Consider the following 22206-nt stretch of genomic DNA (forward strand, 5'->3'; position numbering starts at 1 on the left):
ATGAATTGAAGGCTTTCTTTTGGATCACTGCTGAAAGGAAGAAAATAAAAGACAAAGTGATAGAAATAAAATAAGGAAAAATGTATTGAAAGAAGAAAAGTAAAAAATAATAAATAAAAATTAAATAAAAATGATCTAGTTTTTTTAACAAAATGTCTTTATTATTATTATTATTATTATTATTATTATTATTATTATTATTATTATTTTACCTCTCATGCATTTTTTCCATATAAAATAGAACTACAGTGAGAGGAAATATATTATTGTGCACTCTCAAATTATTGCAAATCTTTATAATTCTCCTCCAATAATAAAAAAAATCCAATATTTCGGGTAACCTTCTTCCCCCCTAAGTATATACCAATTTCCCCTAATCAAACACAAAGTTATTATGTATAAAAAGAGTAGCGCTCGGAGAGAGAGAGAGAGAGAGAGCAATAATACAGTTTCTAACGAGACGCAAAGTTCTCTTAAAGGATGTATAAACCATAACATTACAAGACTTCCTGCACTGTTATTGTAATTATCCTTACGGTGTTAATATTATTTAGTAGAAAATTACTTTTTTTTAAGTCATAAGTGAAGGCTTCAGTTTACGAAACGCACAAGTAAAAAATAATAATTAATACTAACAAAGTTGAACCTTTGAAAACATAAAATTAAACTTTATCTTTTGTTGGAAGAGGCAACAAAAGATATGGAAGAGGCAAATATAATTTCTATCCCAAATCAAGGTATCCTAAATCAAGTATCTCCTTTCACATGAAATCGACATTAAAAATAAATATACTTTAATAGCTTATGACAAAAATGTCCATTGTATACACTCAAAAGAAAAGAAAAAAAAAAGATGTCCTTTGAATATGTATGAGAGTGTGGTGTGATGTTTTAACAAAATTTGTACATCACAGAAATTGAAAGGGGCCCCTCTGTTCATCCCTTGTCAAGAGGGTATAAAGTTTAAACTTTCTAATGTATAAACAATTAGGGATAATTATAGATTATAATTGATACAAGAAGGATATTGCCAACCTGCTTGTAATTATCAGTACCCCGAAAAAATGTTATATGCCGAGGCCATTCAATGGTGGTTCAACTTGGCGTTCGCCCAATGACCTTAATTTCTGTACATTCACCACAGCAGGAAAATGTAAATCAATCAATAATATGAAAAAAAAAATTGTGCAGAAGAGAATAACAAGGGCTTATTACCGTCACATATTGCGGTGGATCATCCATGGAAGTAGTACCTAGGATTACTTCCCTTTTTAATTTTGTTGTCAACTTGTGACAAACTCGCAGCTGAAAACAATAACAAATACAAGTTAAGATTATAATTTAAACATTCAAGATGTTGTTCCAAAAGTTTGTTTTTTCATCACACTCTACCTCGGATCGAGTAGCCCCGCCAATAATAAATATAAAGATTCGCTTTCCCATCTTCTTGAAATCAGCAAGCACATTCTTCAACGTGGAGTCACTATAGAGGTAGGAAAAATTATAAAATCAGCTTTGAAATTTGAAAAGCATTAAAAGACAACTTGTTTCTGGAACAAACTTGCGGGAGATAATAGCTCATGTCACCTTGAATATCCATCATCTGAAGTACGAGATCTTCCCCAGTTTGCTGTCCTCCTAGATCTAATTGAATGAGGAGCAGTGGTTGGGGCTGGTTGGGGAGTTTTGCTGCTTTTTGCTGGAACTCTTTGGGCACTACTTTTACTTGACTCATTTATACAGGAATATTCATTCTTAGGCAATTCACTCTTATTGAGCTTTTCAATGAGCTCCTAATAAACACAATATCATAAATATTTTACATCTGATCATATAAAAGAAAACAAATAATACTTTATACTAATACCATGCTATGTTTAAGCAAGCAAAATGATTTTTTACAGCTCTGCTTGTTGCACTCCTACGACTACAAAGAAGAATACTCGATAAGGTAATTTTATCAACTCATCAAATATGATACTCTCTCAGCACAAAAATAATGAACTACGACACTGGATAAGAAACAAGCTAGAGAGAAAAATCATTGCAACTCATGACTGTTGACATCTAACCGAAACTAATGTCAATTTTATATAAACTTCATGTTACTCGTAATAAAGAAAAACCTAAAAAATATATTAAACTTTTTTCAAAAACTAAAATTAATTAATTAATTTTTTTTGTAATTTTTTTTTCAAAAAGTTGAGATATACTTATAATTTATGAAATATTTTTTTAATTTTTAATTTTTCTTTTATAAGCATTCACTGAAAAATTTATTGAAAAAGACCTAAATTAAGCATGTTGAGTATTTGGAATGGACATATTTTACTAAGCCAGCAAATTTTCTTTTATCTTTTGCTTCTTTCTATAATAAATTCAAATGACGGATGAACTCAATTTATTTCTTTAGTTCCAGTCAACAAAAAAGGAAAAAGAATAAATCAGATCAGGTAAAGGTTGCACACAAAAAATTTGGTTTGCATGATCTTTAGTCGTACCTCTATCATGGGAAAAAATCGAAATAGTTGCCACGTTTCTTCCTCTTCGTCAGTCCGATCTTTGCGTGCTGCATGTTTTATCTATGAAGAAAAACAACTCTTTTAAAGATAAAAGATATTTGATGTGAAAGAGTTATGGACAACACCATGCAAGAGGTATATCCTTGGATATAAATAAACAAAATTCTTATAGAAAAAAATCAACTGGTTAAATATTCTGGTTAAGACAAATTTGATTATTAAAATATAATAAGACAAAGGTCTTAATAGATTCTAATATGCTATTTGTTGTGTCTTGTCACTTTAACTTATCATTTTTTATATTTTTAAAAAACATATAATTTTGTTGATATTAGTTTATATAATAATATATACTATAATTTTATTTAATATATTATCTAATATATGTTTATAAGCTTTTTACACAAAAATTTAAATTACATTATATATTAAAATATTAATTGTAATTTCAAACTTACATAATTTTTTTATGATAAAAAAGTAGTTGTATATCTATAATTTGGTTAAAACTAATGTTTTATAATTTATAAAACAATTAAAATAAAACAATTTTTAAGAAAATTTATATGTAATTTTAATGAAAAATATACTTTAAACATAATTTATACTACATTTTATTATTAGTTATTCTGTTATCTTCTGTCCAGAATGATGAGAAGGACAATTTTATTAGGTAAACTATATATATTCATCATTTTCTTTGTAAACTATTCATTGTACAATATCCAAATCATATAAAAAAGTATTAAAACATAAAAAATGTTAATTATAATTACATAAAACCTGCATATACTAATTATTAGTATTCAAAGATAAATAAAATCTTTTTGAAGAAATTCACTATTACAAATATTGACCATTAGATTTATACGTCACAAAAAAAAAATCATTATTAGTTTATAATGAAAATTAATATAGAGGTTAATTTTTTTTTTAAATCATTAATTCTAAAAATTTATCAAATTATAATAAAATTTCACCGGGTGTTAATAGTTAACTATGAAAAAAATGATATTTTTTAAACTGATATAGTAATCATAGATTAAAGTTATTTTTTCACAAATATGAATGAAACCCAATATTTTTCTTTTTAAAATTTACTTGACAAGTTTGGATCTTCAATAACACCATAAAATCATTAGAACATTAGTGTAAGTAGCTGATGATTATATAAAAGTGTTTAATTATGGATTTAAGATTTGAGTAATATTTAACATGCTAAATCAGGTATGAGTATATGAACATTTTGTTGGAAATATCCCTCTTTTATGTTAGGGAAACATTTTTCTAGCGAACTAAGAAAATAATTTATTCTAAGCTATTCAAATTATTTCCTTACTATCTGCTTGCGTTTTTTTATGGAAAAACATGAATAATTTACTATGAATAGGGGTATTGAGAGAGTACGAAGATACACAAAAAAAAGTAGTAGGAACCAAGAAAATAATTTATTCTAAGATCTTAAAATGATTTTCTTTAATAGGAGTTTTAAGAGAGAGCAAGAAGACAGACAAAATTAATGAAGAGAACCTGCTTATAAGTTAAAGAATAGTAGTGAGTTGGGAATCAATTAAGAGAAAAGAAAGATTTCATCATTCTTAATAAAATCTTTGTAAGTTATCCGAAAAAGAGTAAGTTAGTGTTTCATCCTTTTAAAAAAGAAAGATTTTTTTTTTCAATTCAACTTTTATAATGAATTTTATAGTAGGTTGAAGCCACTTTTTTATTTTCTATTTGAGTGAATTTTCCATGTTAAAAAGTTTGTGTTATCATTTTCTCTTCTTATTTCTCACAAGCATGTTTTAAGTTACACAAATGAAGGAAACTTTTCCACTTTCGCCTAAATTGCTATTTCTCCCAACATGTTTTTGCCTTATCTTTATTTTCATACTTATCCAAATTTTAAATTACTAAAACATTTCTAGATTATTTAGTACTTTAAAGTTATAAAATTATAGTGTTTTCCTTATTATTTGACATTAAAGAGAAAAAAATTATCCTTCTTGATAATATTATGTTTTACTTACTATGAGATTTTAGTTTTTAAATCTAATACGCAAGTATGCGTGTACATGTTACTCGAAGACACATGGATGAAAACAAAATTTCATATATGTCAGGTATCACAAATGGGAAGGAGTTTGAAAGTGTACAATCGCACTCATGTCATTCCTATATGTATGGTTGCTCTGAAGCTAGAAAGGGCAAACATAGTCATTTAGGAGTTTACAGTGTATGTGGTTGGACTTGTTATTATAGTATGTTTGGGATTTTGAAGTCATAATAAAGTACGAGTGAGAAACATACAGGGACAAATTCATTAACATTAGCTTGGGAGGCTCCGTTTCAGAAACATAAGGGTCAAACTTTCTCTTATACCATTTTCTTTCCCTTCCTTCAACCCTCCTATTTTCTCCTCCTCGTCTCAAATCTTTATAGAGAAATCAAAACTTTATTTTTCTCTCATTTTAGTTTTATTTGATCCTTAAATTTTGCCATAAAGAAATTGTAAGTATCAATCCCAATTTTTACATAGGGTAAGTTTTTCTCCTTTATCTTTATTCAATTTTCATTTTCTTCAATGAGAGGACAGAGGCAGGGAGTTATTAGATCTGAGAAATTAGTTCAATTTTAGGCTGCTATGAAACAATAATTGATTCTTAAAGTTGATCAAGAAGCCTCAATGATGTTGCGCTTCAAGATCTCATTCCAATTCTAGTTTTCTAAGAACACAAAGAAGTAGACGTATGGAAAATTAGCTTTAAAACAATTCTAGATTTGGACTTATCTATAATAAAGAGATCTTGGGTTGTTTGCAAATTTTTCATACAAAGGTTTTGGAGTAGGTTGATAGAATTGCTATATTCTTTTTGAAAGTGAGAATTTTATGTGAGATTTTATACAAAAAAACAGATTATGGAAGATGTAGGTTTTTACTGATAAGTTTAAGTGGAAAAAAGAAACAAAAAAGATATGGTGATTATTTTTGTGGAAAAAATATTGATTGTTGCTATAAATCATTATTACAATTCATGATTTTGTGGTTGTAATTGGTTGTTTATTGTTTCTTAACTATGTAGTTTGAATTTGCATAAGAGGTTTGCCTATCAAGGTGTAACTCAAATAGGCTTAAAGACATAGGAGACTCGATAATATATAAATTTACATTAGAAGTTTGTCTCCAAAGGTTTGACTAAGACTACATAGGTGTAAGAGACTCATTGATGTAGAAATTTACATTAGAGGTTCACTCATAATGGTCGGATTGAATACGCAAGGGTGTGTAGGAAGAGTGCACTCCAAAAGTGCATTTTCACTTTTAGAGATTACACTGTCATTAAGTCTAATTTTGTAACGAAGTAGAAAAAGTGGTCAAAATAAAAGTTCTACATAATTACATTAGCTTTCAAATAACATAAAATCCAACTTGATTGGATTAATATAAATTTAACTTTTGTATTTAAACCCTACAAATGACAAAAGAATACATGTTTATGTATTTAAAGTGTATTTTGTGAGATGTTCATGGATAAATGTGATTTTGGTAGTGAGATGATGATACGTTTTGTGTAAGATAGTAGTTATCAGGGTAGGTAATATTATTGTGCGAGTATATATATATATATATATATATATATATATATATATATATAAGTTTTACATTGTCCAGATCATATAAATGAATATATTAATTAGTAAAAAATCTATAAAGATTTCTACAATCTATTTAGAGATAAGTGTGTGAGAAGTCACATATGTTGGATATCATATTAATTCAAAAACCATAAATTTTATAAAATATATGAAAGATACTAGTCCTAAATATCAAATATATATTCTTGTATAAATTTTAAATAAAAAATATACATATTTGTTGGTTTATTGTGATTGCTTTATAAATATAATTATCATTTTGGACACGAGAAAAAAGATAATAATGCAAAAAATATCTATAGAAAAATACTAAGTGATTCTAAAATCTTTCTTTTTGAAACAGAATACCTAAAATCTTAAATGATGAATCATTTGTTTGTATAATATTCATATAATTAAGTTTACCACTATATATGATAAAGTTTAATATGGTATTTCATTCTCAAATCATACATAATAAAATTATGTAATAAGTCTTCTAAATATAATTATTTATACTAAAAGATGGATAATAAAATATGAAATATTTTATTTAAAAGAAAATGAATGTAATTGTTTCTATAATAAAACTATAAAAGCAAATAGAATTTTAATGTAAAATGCTCAAAGTATTTTATGAATTATTTATATAATAACAATAAAAAAATTTCATAAAAAATTCAAATATTATTATTTTATTTAAAAATATAAATATTTTTAATATTAATTTATATATATATATATATATATATATATATATATAATTATGCAATTATAAAAAATTCAAGGAGCCAAATATATCTCTGAATTTTATGTTTTTTGTTTCTGTGTACACCAAACACCATTATAATTTATTTTCTCTTACCAGGTCATTATCCTATCTCATCTTTTTCTTTTTCTTTTTCTTTTGTTATATATATATATATATATATATATATATATATATATATATATATATATAAACCAAATATCCTTGATATACAAAGATAATGTGAAATGAATATGTTTACCTTCTGGTTATTGAACTTGAGTGAGAAACCACCTTCTCCACCAGAAGATTTCTTGTTTGATGATCCCGCCAGCAGTTGCATGTTAGTGATAACTTTCAAGTCATCCGTTGATAGTTTTGCCAACTGATTAGATGAGCAGAACCATCAATATATGAAATCACTTTACTTAGGCACAACTTGTACACTTCTTTTGTAAGAATTTTCTAATTCGTGCTGATCTTGAATTATCAAATTAGTTTTGTAATAGTTGATACAGGCTGAATTCCTTGAAATACGGATTGGTGCCTAATTTGTCCTGTCTTAGACACCTCATCCAGGTTTGTATAGGAGTAATTTATAAATAAAGCGAGGCAAAGTTATATGAGCAAAGTTCATTTATAGCAAACAAAAAATGAGTTAGGCACAGTCACCCATGTGCAATTTAGTCAAATTTACCTAACCTTGTAAAGTTTATGAATCTGATAGAGATATTGAGACTCTTGTATAACAAACGCTGAAGTTATGAGAAATGGGAATACCATGAATATGTTTTCAATTTAATTATTATATTCATGTGTAATAAAAGTAAAAATTTGACATGTAAGAGTTGATAATAACCTGCATTAGCTTTGAAGCTTTATCACCCTCAAACTTTTCAGGATAGACAATTGCATAAATCATCAACAACCGCAACTTATTTTCAGGTGTACTCTGCACGGGCAAATTTTTTTGAATAAATAAAGGGATTATAATAAAATACTATTGACTATTCGGATATCTCTTTATTTCAAGACCTGCTTTCTTAAAAATTGAATAACTTCCTTTGATCCAGCATCCCCAAAAACAAGATCTTGTTCCAGCTGTCCAAGCTCTCTAAGTTCTGTTTCTCTGATAATTTTGTTGATCTTCCCAGCTATCTGCTTTGAATTCATCAAGCAGAATGGTTAGCATAGGAATATATTTATTTTGTTATTACAGTGCAACCCTTATCAAGTTGAAAGAGATACGTCATTTGTGTCAAAGCCATCACGAGTTCTCATTCCTCAAGAAGTATGTCACTTCGTTCTCTCACATTCCATTGCCATTATTCTCAAGATGCAATAAAATACTATACTTTTCTTAGACAAACCATAAAAAAGAAAAAATAGAAGATGACGAAAGTTAGATCGAATAAATCACCTCCACATGGAGTGAAATCTTTTCCACTTGCTCAGTGTATTGCGGCAATGCTTGAACCATTTTTTGCAAGTCTCGGGTAGATATTTCACCACCATCTCTGCAGAAAGTTAAATTTATAGGTCTAAAATAAGTGGCACATGGTTTTGTCAAAATAAGTCTTCCTGTCGGATATTTAATTAATCTTAGTTTAGTCCAAGTTCACAGTTCATTTTACTTAGGTTCGGTTGGGATCAGTATACCCTCATATTTGTGGTATCATCACCCATATAATCCATAACTACTATAACGAGACACACTATTTAACTTTTCTTTATTTTCTTACAGAATTAAATGTACACTCCTATTTCTAATTTAATCTTCATTTTCTTTCTTTTTTCTGATTTATGCTATCTTAAAAATTCATAGCAAGCACATAATGTCTCTTTCAAAATAAATTTGTACATATAATGGCGTTGTTTTTTTTATTGCAGAAACTGTCCTGATCAGTGTCTATGTAATACAAAATCAAAAACCGTGCTAATAAAACTAAACTCCTTTTCTATAGCTCTCTATTTTTTCATTCTAACAAGAATGAAACTTAGAACCCTGTGTATACCTACCACTATATAGATCCTAATGGTTCCTTCTCATGCTCTCTCTGATTCCCTGGATTGGTTCTCTCGCTCTCTATAATTCTGTGTAAAACCTACCGTCATTGTTTCCCTCCTATTCTTTAGGTACAAAGTCAACTATTTAAGTAACTGTGTAAGTTGTACACTTTGAGTCTGAGACTGTTCTAACTTGGACCAAGTATCAACTAATTCTTGCTCGGTATTGTTGACTTATACACTGAAATACTGTAATACTAGCCACTAATCGAAGAGCATTTATACTTCCATTAAACATTTAGAAAAACAGACAATGCACCCTGTTACAACTTCATTTAAATACATTTTCCTTTTGAATGATATTTCTTAAAAATTAAAAAGTTATATAAGTTTCATTTGTTATTTAATAAATCTCACTAATAATTTTGTAGTTTAAATATATTTAAACGAAAAACAAAACGTGCTTTAAAGAAGCCACTACTCCACTTGATATATTATATTATTCATATTTTCCCTTTAGTTGCAAAGCAGAAAGCGAGACTTTGGTTATCACCATGTGTTTGGATTGGCAAAGTATTTTTAAATAAAAACCCTTTCTAAGTGATCTTAAAAATGTAATTATTTTTCAGAAAAAAAAAATTCCAAACATATCATACCCGAAATGAATAATGACAAATGTAGTGAAAGCTAGGACCTTAATTAATTGGGAGGTATTTCACGAAAATGGCCATTATTTTTGATAAAGGAAGAAGAAAGGTGCCAATGCAAACCTTCCCCTTTGTTGAATTTGCGCTGCTTTGTTCTTTGATACGAAATTGGTAAACTTTTCATGCAGTCTTTCACTAGCCTGGTATTAATGTAGGTAAAAGGGCAATGAGATTTGAGAAATATATGAATTGTGAGTTGATAATATTAGATGAATTCGGATAAATTTGTTATAAATATCTGTAAAAAAATAAAAATAAAATAACTTTCTTTTATATGTGAAAATTAGTTTATGCATAACATAAAAATAATTTTTAAAGAAATTAATAGTACATAAAATTATTTCATTTAACAAAATCTGTATATAATATATATATTATATATATATATATATATATATTTTTTTATTATACAAAATTATCAAAATATATCGATAGTGAAAGAGACGTACATCTGCTATATGAGCGTGGCGAAGTTCAAGCCAGACTGAATCATGATCTTGTAGAAGGACCTCCTTGATCTCAGGGTCACCCCCGGTTTTGCTAGGAACCTAACATGATTGCTACGTTAAAATCAGAACAAGAAAAATGCAGCAACTTGTATACCTGAAAAGGCCGTGACTCAATAAAAGTGATGCTTAAAATAAATTGAGGGACCTTTTTACTTTAAATGAGAGAGCTGTACTTTTAGTTCTTTAATCAATATATGTAGCATTTTTTTTTTATAAAAACTAATAACAAATAATTTTTTATTTGTAAGTCCAAAGTTTAATTTAAGTAACCTTATTTTTATAATGATGAAGGGAAGGGCAAGCTAAAAGAAAGTGATACCTCATGCATATATTTATCTCCATCCATATTCAACAAATCACGGCACATAGCATCATAGGTCCATTCATGAATGACAGGAGCAATCTGTGATGCAGATTAAACAAAGTTAAAGGTGAGATATAAAAGGAGATATTCATTGTGAACAGACTATTTTAACCTGATCTACGGTTCTGTCAACAATGAGCAGATCACAAGTTTCATTTTGTGGAAAACTGGGAATGGTAGATTTATATTTAGAAACCATGTCCCAAACAGCACTAGCAAGCTTTGTAGGAACTAATTCTCGAACTTTTGCTGCAGTAGACTCGTCACTTTCCTTTGAAGCACGATACCACACACATGGTAACTCCTAAAAAGATACAAACATTTTTAATGTACTCTTTCAGAAGTTATACCTTATATGGAGAAGATTAGGAATTTAGGGAAAGTCAAGAATAACTTGTGTAGTAGAATTTGAAAATATGTTATAGGTAGATCATGATTGAAACTACGTTTAAACATCTAAATCGATGATTGTTAATATCTTCAATAGATTTAATTGCTATCATGATTACCTTATAAATGTTTTTAATCTTCACTGTCATTAAAAGAATGCCCTTTGTTGTACCTTAAATTACAAGTAAAAAGTAATCTAGTTTTATTTTGACTCAAATTCGCCACCCACGTAAACAATCACAGCATGCTTGAACTGAAATAATGGGTAAAAGTTACAGAAGTGGTCATAAATATGAAATTTATTGCATCCCACGAAATCGTAATGTAGTAATTATTTGATTCTGAGTGACTTCTGTTAAAATAGTTTGTTGGACGTACAGCAAAATATATATTCACCAGAAACGAGTGGAAATTAGAAAAGGCTATATTACATAAAAATATGTAAGAATCAAACGGGATAAAAGAAGAAAAATGATGACTTAAAAGGTACCAGTAAACTCTCATTACACTGAGTCGAGAGTAGTCCATTAATATCTTAACCTACGCTAGTGGCAAATATAGAGTACAAGGAGTGTAGGTCATACCTTTAATGAAGCAAAAACAGTAGCTATTCGAATAGCCATACTATTCAAGCAGGTGTTAAATCTGCGAGTATTCTCAATGTTGCCATAAAGATCGTCCATTGCTGTGTCTTGATCAGTAGTAAACCCCTGCATCAGACACATCTCAGTAGAAAATCCCATTTTCTCCCTCGTTTTGAACATCATTTAACAAGTTGAAGGTGTTTCTTAGCTTGATAATAAATACAATAAATATACTATTACTCTGTTGACCAAATTTCCATGGATTTGTATTTCTTATGCTAGTATTTATATATTGGTTGTCTCACGCAAATCATGACTTTGAATGCACTGCAATCCCAAATTCCTTGAGAACACTGCTAAGTTTATACTTGGTAAGATTAAGAATATAAATAAAACCTTTGGATCATATGACAAAATCATGCATATAGGAATTTCATTTTGAAATCAATAAATTCGTCGAGGTAGTTTATTCTTGCAACTATGATAGTACCATGAGCAATTAAATAAATGTGTTTTGTTATATACGGAGATTTTGAGTAGGTGAGTAGGTTAATGGCTACAAAACATTTTAATTTAAGGTATGCTTGAAGTTAAATACTCCAAATGAATTGCGAAGTACCTGGCTATCTACGGGAAAATATTCCAAATTCATCTGCAAAATAGAACCAAAGTAATTTCAATAAATAAACAATTTGATGTTGACCACCTGCTAATATCAATTAGATAGAAGGAGACAACAAAATCTTGACCTCTCTCAATGCTCCTATGCGGGGTAAAACACTTGTATCACACTTGATGTGGTTTACAAGTTCCTTTGGGATCGGTGAACTGAAAAATATATAGGCTCTGAAACGTGCAGAGGAAGAAAGAACACAGCCCCCGTCCCATTTAAAAATAAAAAACAATGCTGTTAAGTTTTCTCCTGAGTTAAGCTTTTAAAATCTCGAAACAATATTAAATTTGGGGAAAATTTAGAATGCTTCCCATACTTCTTATAGAGGGGCTCCCTTCCAGACATATCAGACAGAAACATGACCACACTGCAAGCTAGCAAAAGACATGTTTAATATGGATAAACTATGCGAGTGCAAATAAAAGGAACAACAGAAAAAAGTAATTCGTTTAAATTAATGCATGGAAGAGAAAACTTTAGACTGGGTTAAAATAGGAATAAAATTGGAAACAGAAGGGATTAGAGAAATAATTGAACCCTGACTTACAATTTAACACAAATAATTGTAGCCTTATATTGCTGATAGATTAAGATCGGAAAGGTACACATAAAAAAATGAACTTTTCTCAATTTAAAGGTAACAGTTGTCAGCCCTTTGCAAGCTTCAATTACTTTAAAGTGATGCTATAAGCTAATGAAAACATCCATTTTCAACAAAAAAAAAATACAGTTTTCTCTCAAGAATAAGAGCTCCACATAAAAATATGAAAAAGACCCACACATTCATTGTCTAAAACATTTATATAGAAGTTAAGTTAATGTTTTGGTCTTTTACGAGTTTATTAATTATGCATTGGTGTTGAATTTCTTTAGTGTTTTCTCTCAAAAAAACCAACAAATGATATCAAACTGACATGGTGACTGGCTAGAATGAGTATGATATGAAATGCGTGAAGAATCCTTGAAAGTCTTCTTAAAAGACTTTTCAGACAAGTGTGATCATTTTTAGTAAATGACCTTACAAGTAAGGATCACCACCGGTGGTTAAGAAATACTTATCCTTTTGAAAAGGAAGGAAGAATTTCAATATGGAAAAGACTCACAAAAGGACATTATTAAGAATTTAAGTGAGTTGGAAGTCTCATATTAATTAAGAATGAACTAGATGAACAATATATATATGAAGAAATACCCACAAATTTATTTTTCTTAATATTTTAGGTCAATACTAGAATTGTTTTAAAAAAACTATATTTTCTGTCTGACGTCTTGTATCATGTAAGTCCCATACTCATGGTCATTTTTCTGTTTTTTTGTACCTGTATGAACACATTGATACTCCAAATATTTGTATGCAAGAGCATGATAACTTCATAATTTACAAAACATCTAGAGCCAAACACCAAAAAGTTAGGAAATTTTCTGACTTATACCTAGTCAAAAGAAAATTTTGAATGATATAAAATCCTGGCAACCAGAGAATCTTTCTGTGGTGATGGTTATCGTAAACTTTGGTTTGCCTACTATAAGGTAAGAAGAAGAATCAGCTATTATCTCTCCTAGTTATTTCTCTCTTTCTCTCTTTTCTCACTTATTATTACACATACTCCTAGCCTTAAACTAAAGGAAAAGTACACCACCATCCTCAACAGATTCACACATATTCCCTAACATAACTCTTATGTCATCTCTATCACAAAAATCATTGTATGAGATCTTAATTTCTTTAAGACTTATAATGTCACATCATTACTAAGAACAAGGGCTTATAAGATTCACACTCTTATTATTGTTTTATTTGGTTACAGATAAAAATATACATTTTTAATGTAGAATAATAATATTTTTTGTTGTTTGGCCTAGAGTCTTATTTAAGATCTAGGGACTTATTTAAGACCCGAGATTTTAAATTTCATGTCATGCGAACATATTTTAATAAAAATAATTTATATACTTAAGTGTTAAGCTTATAATTTTGTATGTATGACTCTTGTACTATAGATGCTCTCACTAAACAATTTTCTAATCGAAATTAATTAAAAATGAACACTTAAAGATTTTTTATATTTTGATACAACATGAAGTTGTGTTGCATCAAAAGTGAGATTAGGTCATAAGGAGGTTAACTGTACACATTTGCAAGTGTGGAAGTGAATGCTAGCAATCTTTTTTGTCCCTATGTTTTATATAGCAAAAAATAAAAATAGAAAATTCTAAAATCTATGAAATTTCAATTCATATTGTGTTATATGAAACACTCTTCCTGGAATAATAAAACAATTATTTAATTTTTAGATGATACTTTTCTGTTTATTGCTGACAAATGGAAAATTCTAATTAAGAGAGGAAGTTACTTCTCTTTAGAAGGTTGCATGAAATAAACAGCATCCAAAGATGGTAACGGCTGCCTTCTCCGAAAGAGGTCTTCCACCACTGCAATATGGTATTAACAAATGATAATATATCAATATTATACCGAGAAATCACAGAACAGATGCTGTTTTAAAGTGGATTCAGTAAAATATAGAGGAAAAGCATAAGATAAAATGAACGGAAAAATAAAACATCTAATTTAATGTTCAACTTTCAAATCTAGAAGAGCTTGACAAATGTACATTGCCAATTGGAGAAGAGAGGACTATGTACTGGAAAAAGAATGAGACTAACCTTGTCATGTGCAAAATGATAATATGTCTTAAACAATGAAAAATGTTGTGTCAAATGATTTTATATTTTGTACAAGTTCTGTTCTTCAATAAAAAAGATGACACCCAGATGTTGTTCATTATATTATTAAATAAACTCTCCCAAATGTGTTGAAGAATTTTAAAAAAGAAATCCATTTGTAACCATTAAGTTACAGAACTCGATGGTAAGGATACAACTTGGATGTAAATTTTGTCCTTTAACTCCTTATTTTTCTCCAATCTCTTAACATAGCATACATTTGAGAAACACTCCTAATCTTTTTGAAATCGTTGGAAGAAAAAAAGTAGCATTTGATGTTAGACCATTGGATCGTTATCATTAATGATAAGTTTCTACCAAAACCAGTGATTTCATCATCGCTCTTTTAGATTTTGTGCCCTCGAGCGCATAGAAAGTAAGTCGGGCCCTTGAAGAAGACATACAGAAAAATACAGATTCAAAAGGTGATATCATTTCGAAGGGTTCTCACAGGAAATTTCTTGGTCCGTAATATCCGCCATTTTACACGAATGTGACATAACTTTTACAGTGACTTTATCCATTATGAGCACCTGTAATAGTAAGGAAAAAGTGACCAAATATATCACAGCTTGAATTAACTAAAAATGAGATGAGAATATATGAACGTGGTAAAAATATGCACTTTAAACGCTGAAGACACACCTTCCATGCCTTCGAATCCGGTGACTTTGCCGATCTAAGCATTTCATATAATAACCCTATTAGCATCCAACGATGAAAAATTATTAGAAACATGTCACGAAAGTGAAGCCAGCACCATACAATTAAATTTTGCTCTCTTATTTTATTTAAATACATAAAATAAAACCAGGAGAGAGCACAGTTACGATCTTCATATTTCATTGCACACAAATTTTCTCTCTATGGATTCATTTTCATGATAATTGGACTCATCAAAGTTAAGGAGAAAAAAAAAATAAAAAATCACAAATACAACATTTCCTTTTGCAATCATGATATTATTGTAGAATATACTACTAATTGCTTAATCGATCTAAAAAATGTCATTCAAAATTTGAATGTAAAACTTTACTGAGCCTATCTACATTCAGTTTATTTCATAAAACAATTTATTATTCAGTTTCAAAAGATCGACTTCGAATCCAAAAAAAATTTCCAGCGAGATTCACAGGAACGAAATTCATATTTTTTGTCACACAACTTTCTACCAGACAAAACCACTGATTCATTACCTCTATGATTGGACGAAAGAAAAGCTCAGTGAACGAAAAAAATAAAAAAGTAAAAAATCACAAACACAACATATTCCTTAGTTTCAAATGACACTTCGAAATTCAATTTCCAAACGAAAATGTATATTGAGAGATGTTTACACCGTGAGCCCCGTTCAACAGCGAGAAACCGAAGCTTCGAAGTCAAATTTCCAGTCCTAAACCAAATACATTACACGGAGAACGAAAGAGAAAGCGGAAAGGAAAAGAAAAATGCGAAACGAGAAGGATCTTACGGTCACGGCTGATTTGGCGGAACGGCTTGTAGTCCGATGATCCGCCGGAGGAGGTTTCGGAATCGGAAAACGACATGGTTAATTGGTTGCAGCAAGAGGTGGTGATTGGAGCTGCGAACGCCGATTTGCTTATCGGAAGCGGTTGAGAGAGAGAACCGTTGGAGTCGTTGAATGAGGCTGAGAAATTTGTTATATATTTGAGAGGGAAGGAAGGAGCGTTGGACGTGTGACACTTGGAACTTGAGTTTCGGTTACGGTTTTGCGCTCTCAATCTCCATTCATGTCAAACTCAAGGTGTCTCACAAAGTAGCATACTCATCGTATTTTAAAATATCATTTCATAATTCAATAAGTAAATTAAATACGTAAGTTCCATGTTATAGAATTTAAAAAAAAACGTAAACTAAATTACATTAACAATTAGATATTAAATAACAAAATAGCTGGAAATAATACCATGAACCATAGAACATTACTCTCTTTTTCTAATTTCATACCTAGGATTGCAACATACATAATGCAAATTTAATAAATAATTTTAAAAAATAATTTCAAAAATATATTTTATTTTTTCATTTTATGAAAATAATGAATAAGATATCTTTATAGACAAAAATTATCTTTTTATTTCTATTTAGATATTCATTTAAAGTAAAATAAAACTATACGAGAGTTTCTTACAAACATACAAATGTTGCCGTTAAGCAACTCAAAATATTTTTATAAATTTCAGTTTTTATTACTTAAAAGTTGATTTAATAATTATTAACTTAATAGTTAATGGTATTGTAACATCCCATTTTAGTAGTATAAAACTACTAAAATAAGGCGTACATAAAATGAAAACTTACAAGTAACTTGAGGCTACTAGGACAAGAGATTATATCCTTGACGGACCAAAGACTATCTATCCTGTTGTTTTTCCCTCTCCACCAAACGTTGAATTCCCTGAAAGATGTCCTCCCTAAGCTCATACCGGTTAAGGTGATCATTGCAAAAAGAAAAAATAACACAACATACAACACAGGAGCAAAGGTAAGCTAGATACCAAAGAGATCATATCACATTTATAACACAACATACATAAATCATTTAAATCACATATATCATTCTAAACATCTTAACCTGTAAAGACCTTAGACTTGACTATCCAGATTAGTATGAATATGTAGCTATGACAGTTCATGCACTTGTTGTGGTGAAACAGTTGGGCCACCCCAAGCTACCACACAAGGTTAGTCCGTTATCACTTACCTTAGACTAAGGAAAAATCCCTAGGCTAGGACCTCCTGTTATTCTCACGACATGCCTCACCCCTCTCTACTTGAGAATAAGTGATCATTAGAATGTCAGGATGAACTCCAAGACTGACCTCCCCATATTCATACTTACTTTGAAACAACCACTGAGAAATTCCTCCTTGGAATTCTCTTCCACACCATTTGAATCCATACTTTGAAACCATACTTTACTTCCATTTGAATCACAACTCAAGTCTTTGATGATTATAAAATCCATTACATACTCATACATAGTCCCAAGTAATTCACCACATCATTTAAATCAAACAAACACATAAGAAAAGTGTAAACAAAAACCTGGACCAGTCGTTAAGCACATACCCTCGCTAAGCGAAACCAACCAAACAATGGATTAGCCTTCAACTCACTCTCTCAGCGCACACCATTCGCTCAGCGAATAAAACTGGCAGTGCTCCCAGACCCCAACAATTCGCTCAGCGCACACCATTCGCTCAACGAATAAAATTGATAGTGCTCCCAGACCCCAACAATTTTCTCAGCACACACCATTTGCTCAGCAAATGTCAAACAACGATAATAGCATTTAAAGATAAAATATTCATTCATAGAAGAAACCGAACGTTAACACCACAAATCCGAGTACGACTGAACGAAAAAGATAAACATAACTTAAGAACAAGACCGGGCAGAAGAACACTCCCCGTATGTGAACATGACCGAACAATCATGTAAAGAGTAAAACTCAAGCATAAGCAGAACGTCTTTGAAGTTGAACGCTAGAACAACCGAATTCTAAAGTTAAAACCGAACACTTGAATCTTAGACCGAACCCTAATGATTTAGAATGAATACTATTGTCTTAGACCGATCACTATTGGCTTAGGCCGAATACTATTAGCTTAGGTCGAACACTACAGCTTAGACCGAACACCAATAGAAATCGATTACTACCAAGAACAAGCGCTAATACAAGACCGAGCGCTAACACTAGCATCACTGCTAGTACACGACCGAGCGCTATCACTAGCATAACGGCTAGTACACGACCGAGCGTTAATACATAATACTATTAATAACAAACGCTAAACCTATTACGACTAATAACAAACGATAATACCCACCCTAAGACTGTTGAGGTCTAAACGAATACCTTTAAAACTAAATGTCAATATTAAACCAAACCACACTTAACCAGATTATCACTACGAAACCGAATACCGTTAAGCCCGATTACATGACTAGACCGAGCATTCTATACCGATCGCTCGATTTTCTACAAAACTTGCAGAACTTCTCAACCACTTCACAGATGTCGTCCAGACATAGAATTTTGAATACAATTCAATTAAACATACAATTATTTATACATGCAAACGTTCAAACAGAGATTCCAAACACAAACACAGAAAAAAATAATTAAATTACTAGCTTCCCTTACCTCTTAACTGGACATAGAACTTTTAGTGCAGAAACTTGCTCACCACCAAAAGTCTTATAAACCTAAGGTTCACTGATTGATGAAACTAGACCAAACAAAACACCAGAAATGTGATCAGAATTTAATAAAAGGAGATAATAAACTCATGCAACCAGAAACTTGGCTTACATTTGCCATAAACAGATGTTCTAAGAAGAGGATAAACTTACTAGATCAAAACAACAACTTGATTGGTGCAAAGTGAAGCCCTTGACACTAGGAAGACTCAAGCGTTGCTTGATTGATGATCGGAAGAAGAAGAAAGTGAAAATTTGTAGAAAGAAGGAAGAGAATTGTAGAGAGAAGGAGAAGGAGATGAACTCATAAACTTAGAGAGAAGAAGTGCATGCAGAGTAGAGTGGCACGAAATTTTGAAAATTTTCTTTATATACTACCGTCAAAACCGATCAGCCACTCAGCTACGCACACCTGGCTTCCACTTTCTGAATTTCTGAATCCTTACACCTAGACCTGGCTTCCACTCTCTGCTGAATTTAATGGTTCTGACATTCTCCCTAGCAACAAAAATTTTCTTCCTCAAAAATTGAACTTACTAGAGAACAGATGAGGACACAACTTTCTATTGACATCTTCTAATTCCCAAGTAAAGTCACCTGTTCTCCTGTCCCAAATCACCTTAACTAAACTGATGGATTTTCCTCTAAGTATCTTAGTTAGGCTCTCGACAATGTTGACTGGCTACATCTCCACAGAGCGGTCTTCTTTGATTTGAATATCTTCTACTTCCAACACGTGAGGCAAATCCAGAACATACTTTCTGAGTTGCGAAACATGGAAGACCGAGTGAAGGTTGGCTAATTGAGGAGGCAAAGCTATTTCATAAGCAACTGGTCTGATACGTCTTAAAATTTGGTGCGGACCAATAAACTTAGGAGATAGTTTCTTAGACCGAACGACCCTTCCAACTCCAGTAGTAGGATTCAGTCTAAGGAAGATGTGTTCTCTTGCCGCGAACTCTAGAGGTCTTCTTCTTCGATCGGCATAAGACTTCCGCCTACTCTGAGACGCTTTCAACCTATCTTGAATTAATTTCACCTTTTCCGTAGTCTGTTGAATCCCTTCAGGTCCATTTAACACCACTTCTCCTTCTTGAAACCAGCAAAGAGGAGTCCTACACTTTCTTCCATAAAGTGCCTCAAATTGCGTCATGCCAATACTGGACTGAAAAATGTTGTTATAGGTGAATTCTACTAACAGTAACACTTCATCCCAGACTCCCAAGTGATCCAAAACACACATTCTCAACAAATCTTCAAGTGTTTGGATTGTCCTCTCAGGCTGACTATCCGTCTAGGGAATAAGCCTAACCCATTTGTAACCAACTACCCATCTCACTCTGTAAAGATTGCCAAAACCGAGACGTAAATCGAGGATCCCGATCGGATATAATACTGGATGGCACCCCATGTAACCGAACCACTTCTTTGATGTAGAGTTGAGCCAACTTGGCCATTGACATCTTCAAACTAACAGCGAGAAAGTGAGCACTTTTACTTAACCAATCGACTATCACCCAAAAAGCATCATGATTCATGACCGTTCGGGGTAAATGGGTAACAAAGTCCATAAAAATGCTATCCCATTTCCATTCGGGAATTTCCAATTGTTGCAGCAAACCTCCCGGTCTTTGATGTTCCACTTTAGCTCTTTGATAGGTTAAGCATGAAGACACAAAACGAGCCACATCCTCCTTCATTCCTGACCACCAAAAATTTTTCTTGAGATCTTGATACATTTTAGTCATGCCTGGATGCATGCTAAAATGACTCTGATGCCCTTCCTCAAGAATCAATCTCTTCAGCTCCACTTCATTAGGCACACAAACCCTTCCTTGAAACCTTAAGAGACCGTCCGTCCCTATACTAAAATCTTTTCCCCATTCAGAACAGACTAACACTTTAGCCTTCTGTAGTTTAACATCATCCGATTGCTTCTCCTTAATTCGGTCCAACAAGTCACTTGTCAACCTAAGGTTGCAACACCTTATACCGTTCGGTTCCAACTCAAAATGCAACCTTAAATCTCTGAAACTCTCAACCAAACGAAACTCTTGGACCATCATTGAAGAAACATGAACAACCTTTCTGCTCAAAGCATCAGCCACCACATTGGCTTTTCTTGGATGGTAAAGCAGTTCAAACTCAAAGTCTTTCAAGAATTCCATCCACCTCCTTTGCCTCATATTTAACTCCTTCTGATCAAAGAGGTACTTCAGACTCTTGTGATCACTAAACACTTGAAACTGTGCACCAAACAGATAATGCCTCCAAATCTTCAAGGCAAACACAACTGCTGCCAACTTTAGGGCATGAGTAGGATAATTCTTCATGAACCTTTAACTGCTGAGAAGCATAAGTGATAAGTTATCGTTGAAGCTACCAAATTAATACTACTTTTCAAGGCAACTTCAGTATTGCCAAGTAGTATTCAAAAAAGTATATAGGGTTAAAGTAACCCTGAGTCGTCTCCCAACGAATACGGAATTGCCTTTCAATATTTGAATCTTATGAATGCAATGCACAAGAATAAAAGTAATGTTTGGAGAATGTTTAAAGAATAAATAAGAAACTTAAAAACAATTATGATGAAATAGGCTAATTCCACTGCTTTTCTAAGATAGATTCATCATTGGTTATTCACAAATCATTATTCAATTGATTATTATTCAAGTTTCAAATTAATTAAAGTACATTCTTAATCAATTTGAGGGCGATCATGCAATTAACCAAAGTAAATTCTCAATCAAATGCAAAACCTTTCTAGATTATTTACAATAAATTCAACCAAAGTACATTCTCAATCAAATTCTATCGTGTTTAATCATGTCTATTCTTAAATCTCCTAACCAAGTTAAAAGCTAATCAATCAAAGTAAATTATCAATTGATTATAACTAAAATTATTACTACCAACCAAAGTACATTCTCAATTGATAGTAAAAACCATTTAATCATATGAAAGTTCCTAAATTAAATCAAAGTAGATTCTCAATTAAACCTAGAAACCCTAGAACTCATATAATCAATATGCATGTAGATTCAAGCACATTATGATGCAAAAATCTTTGCTTTTAATATGATAGAGAGATGAAAGATATAGAGAGAAAACAACT

At 31.0% G+C, this 22206-nt stretch overlaps 1 protein-coding gene across 2 annotated transcripts; it reads right to left on the minus strand.

Moving 5' to 3' along the window:
* Window positions 1-744: 744 nt before the first annotated feature.
* LOC124828140 (protein transport Sec1a-like) lies at window positions 745-16621 on the minus strand. Of its 2 annotated transcripts, XM_047301366.2 has the most exons (21): window positions 16336-16621; window positions 15510-15565; window positions 15316-15397; window positions 14492-14570; window positions 12454-12504; window positions 12214-12310; window positions 12084-12116; window positions 11465-11590; window positions 10603-10794; window positions 10446-10529; window positions 10067-10165; window positions 9681-9757; window positions 8324-8420; window positions 7939-8061; window positions 7763-7855; window positions 7166-7288; window positions 2502-2582; window positions 1588-1793; window positions 1393-1483; window positions 1216-1305; window positions 745-1127 (listed from the first exon to the last, which is right to left on the minus strand). In XM_047301366.2, the coding sequence occupies exons 1-21, from the start codon at window positions 16409-16411 to the stop codon at window positions 1068-1070; spliced, it is 2016 nt and encodes a 671-aa protein (XP_047157322.2). In that variant the 5' UTR covers window positions 16412-16621; the 3' UTR covers window positions 745-1067. The 2 variants fall into 2 exon arrangements, with proteins under 2 accessions (XP_047157322.2, XP_087958179.1); XM_088102053.1 differs by lacking the exon at window positions 16336-16621 and having other exon boundaries at window positions 747-1127; window positions 12454-12511.
* Between the last annotated feature and the right edge of the window lie 5585 nt (window positions 16622-22206).

The sequence above is a fragment of the Vigna umbellata genome, chromosome 11, assembly GCF_029865625.1.
Source record: "Vigna umbellata cultivar VRB3 chromosome 11, Vumbellata_1.0, whole genome shotgun sequence".
In the NCBI taxonomy this organism is placed as follows: Eukaryota; Viridiplantae; Streptophyta; class Magnoliopsida; order Fabales; family Fabaceae; genus Vigna; species Vigna umbellata.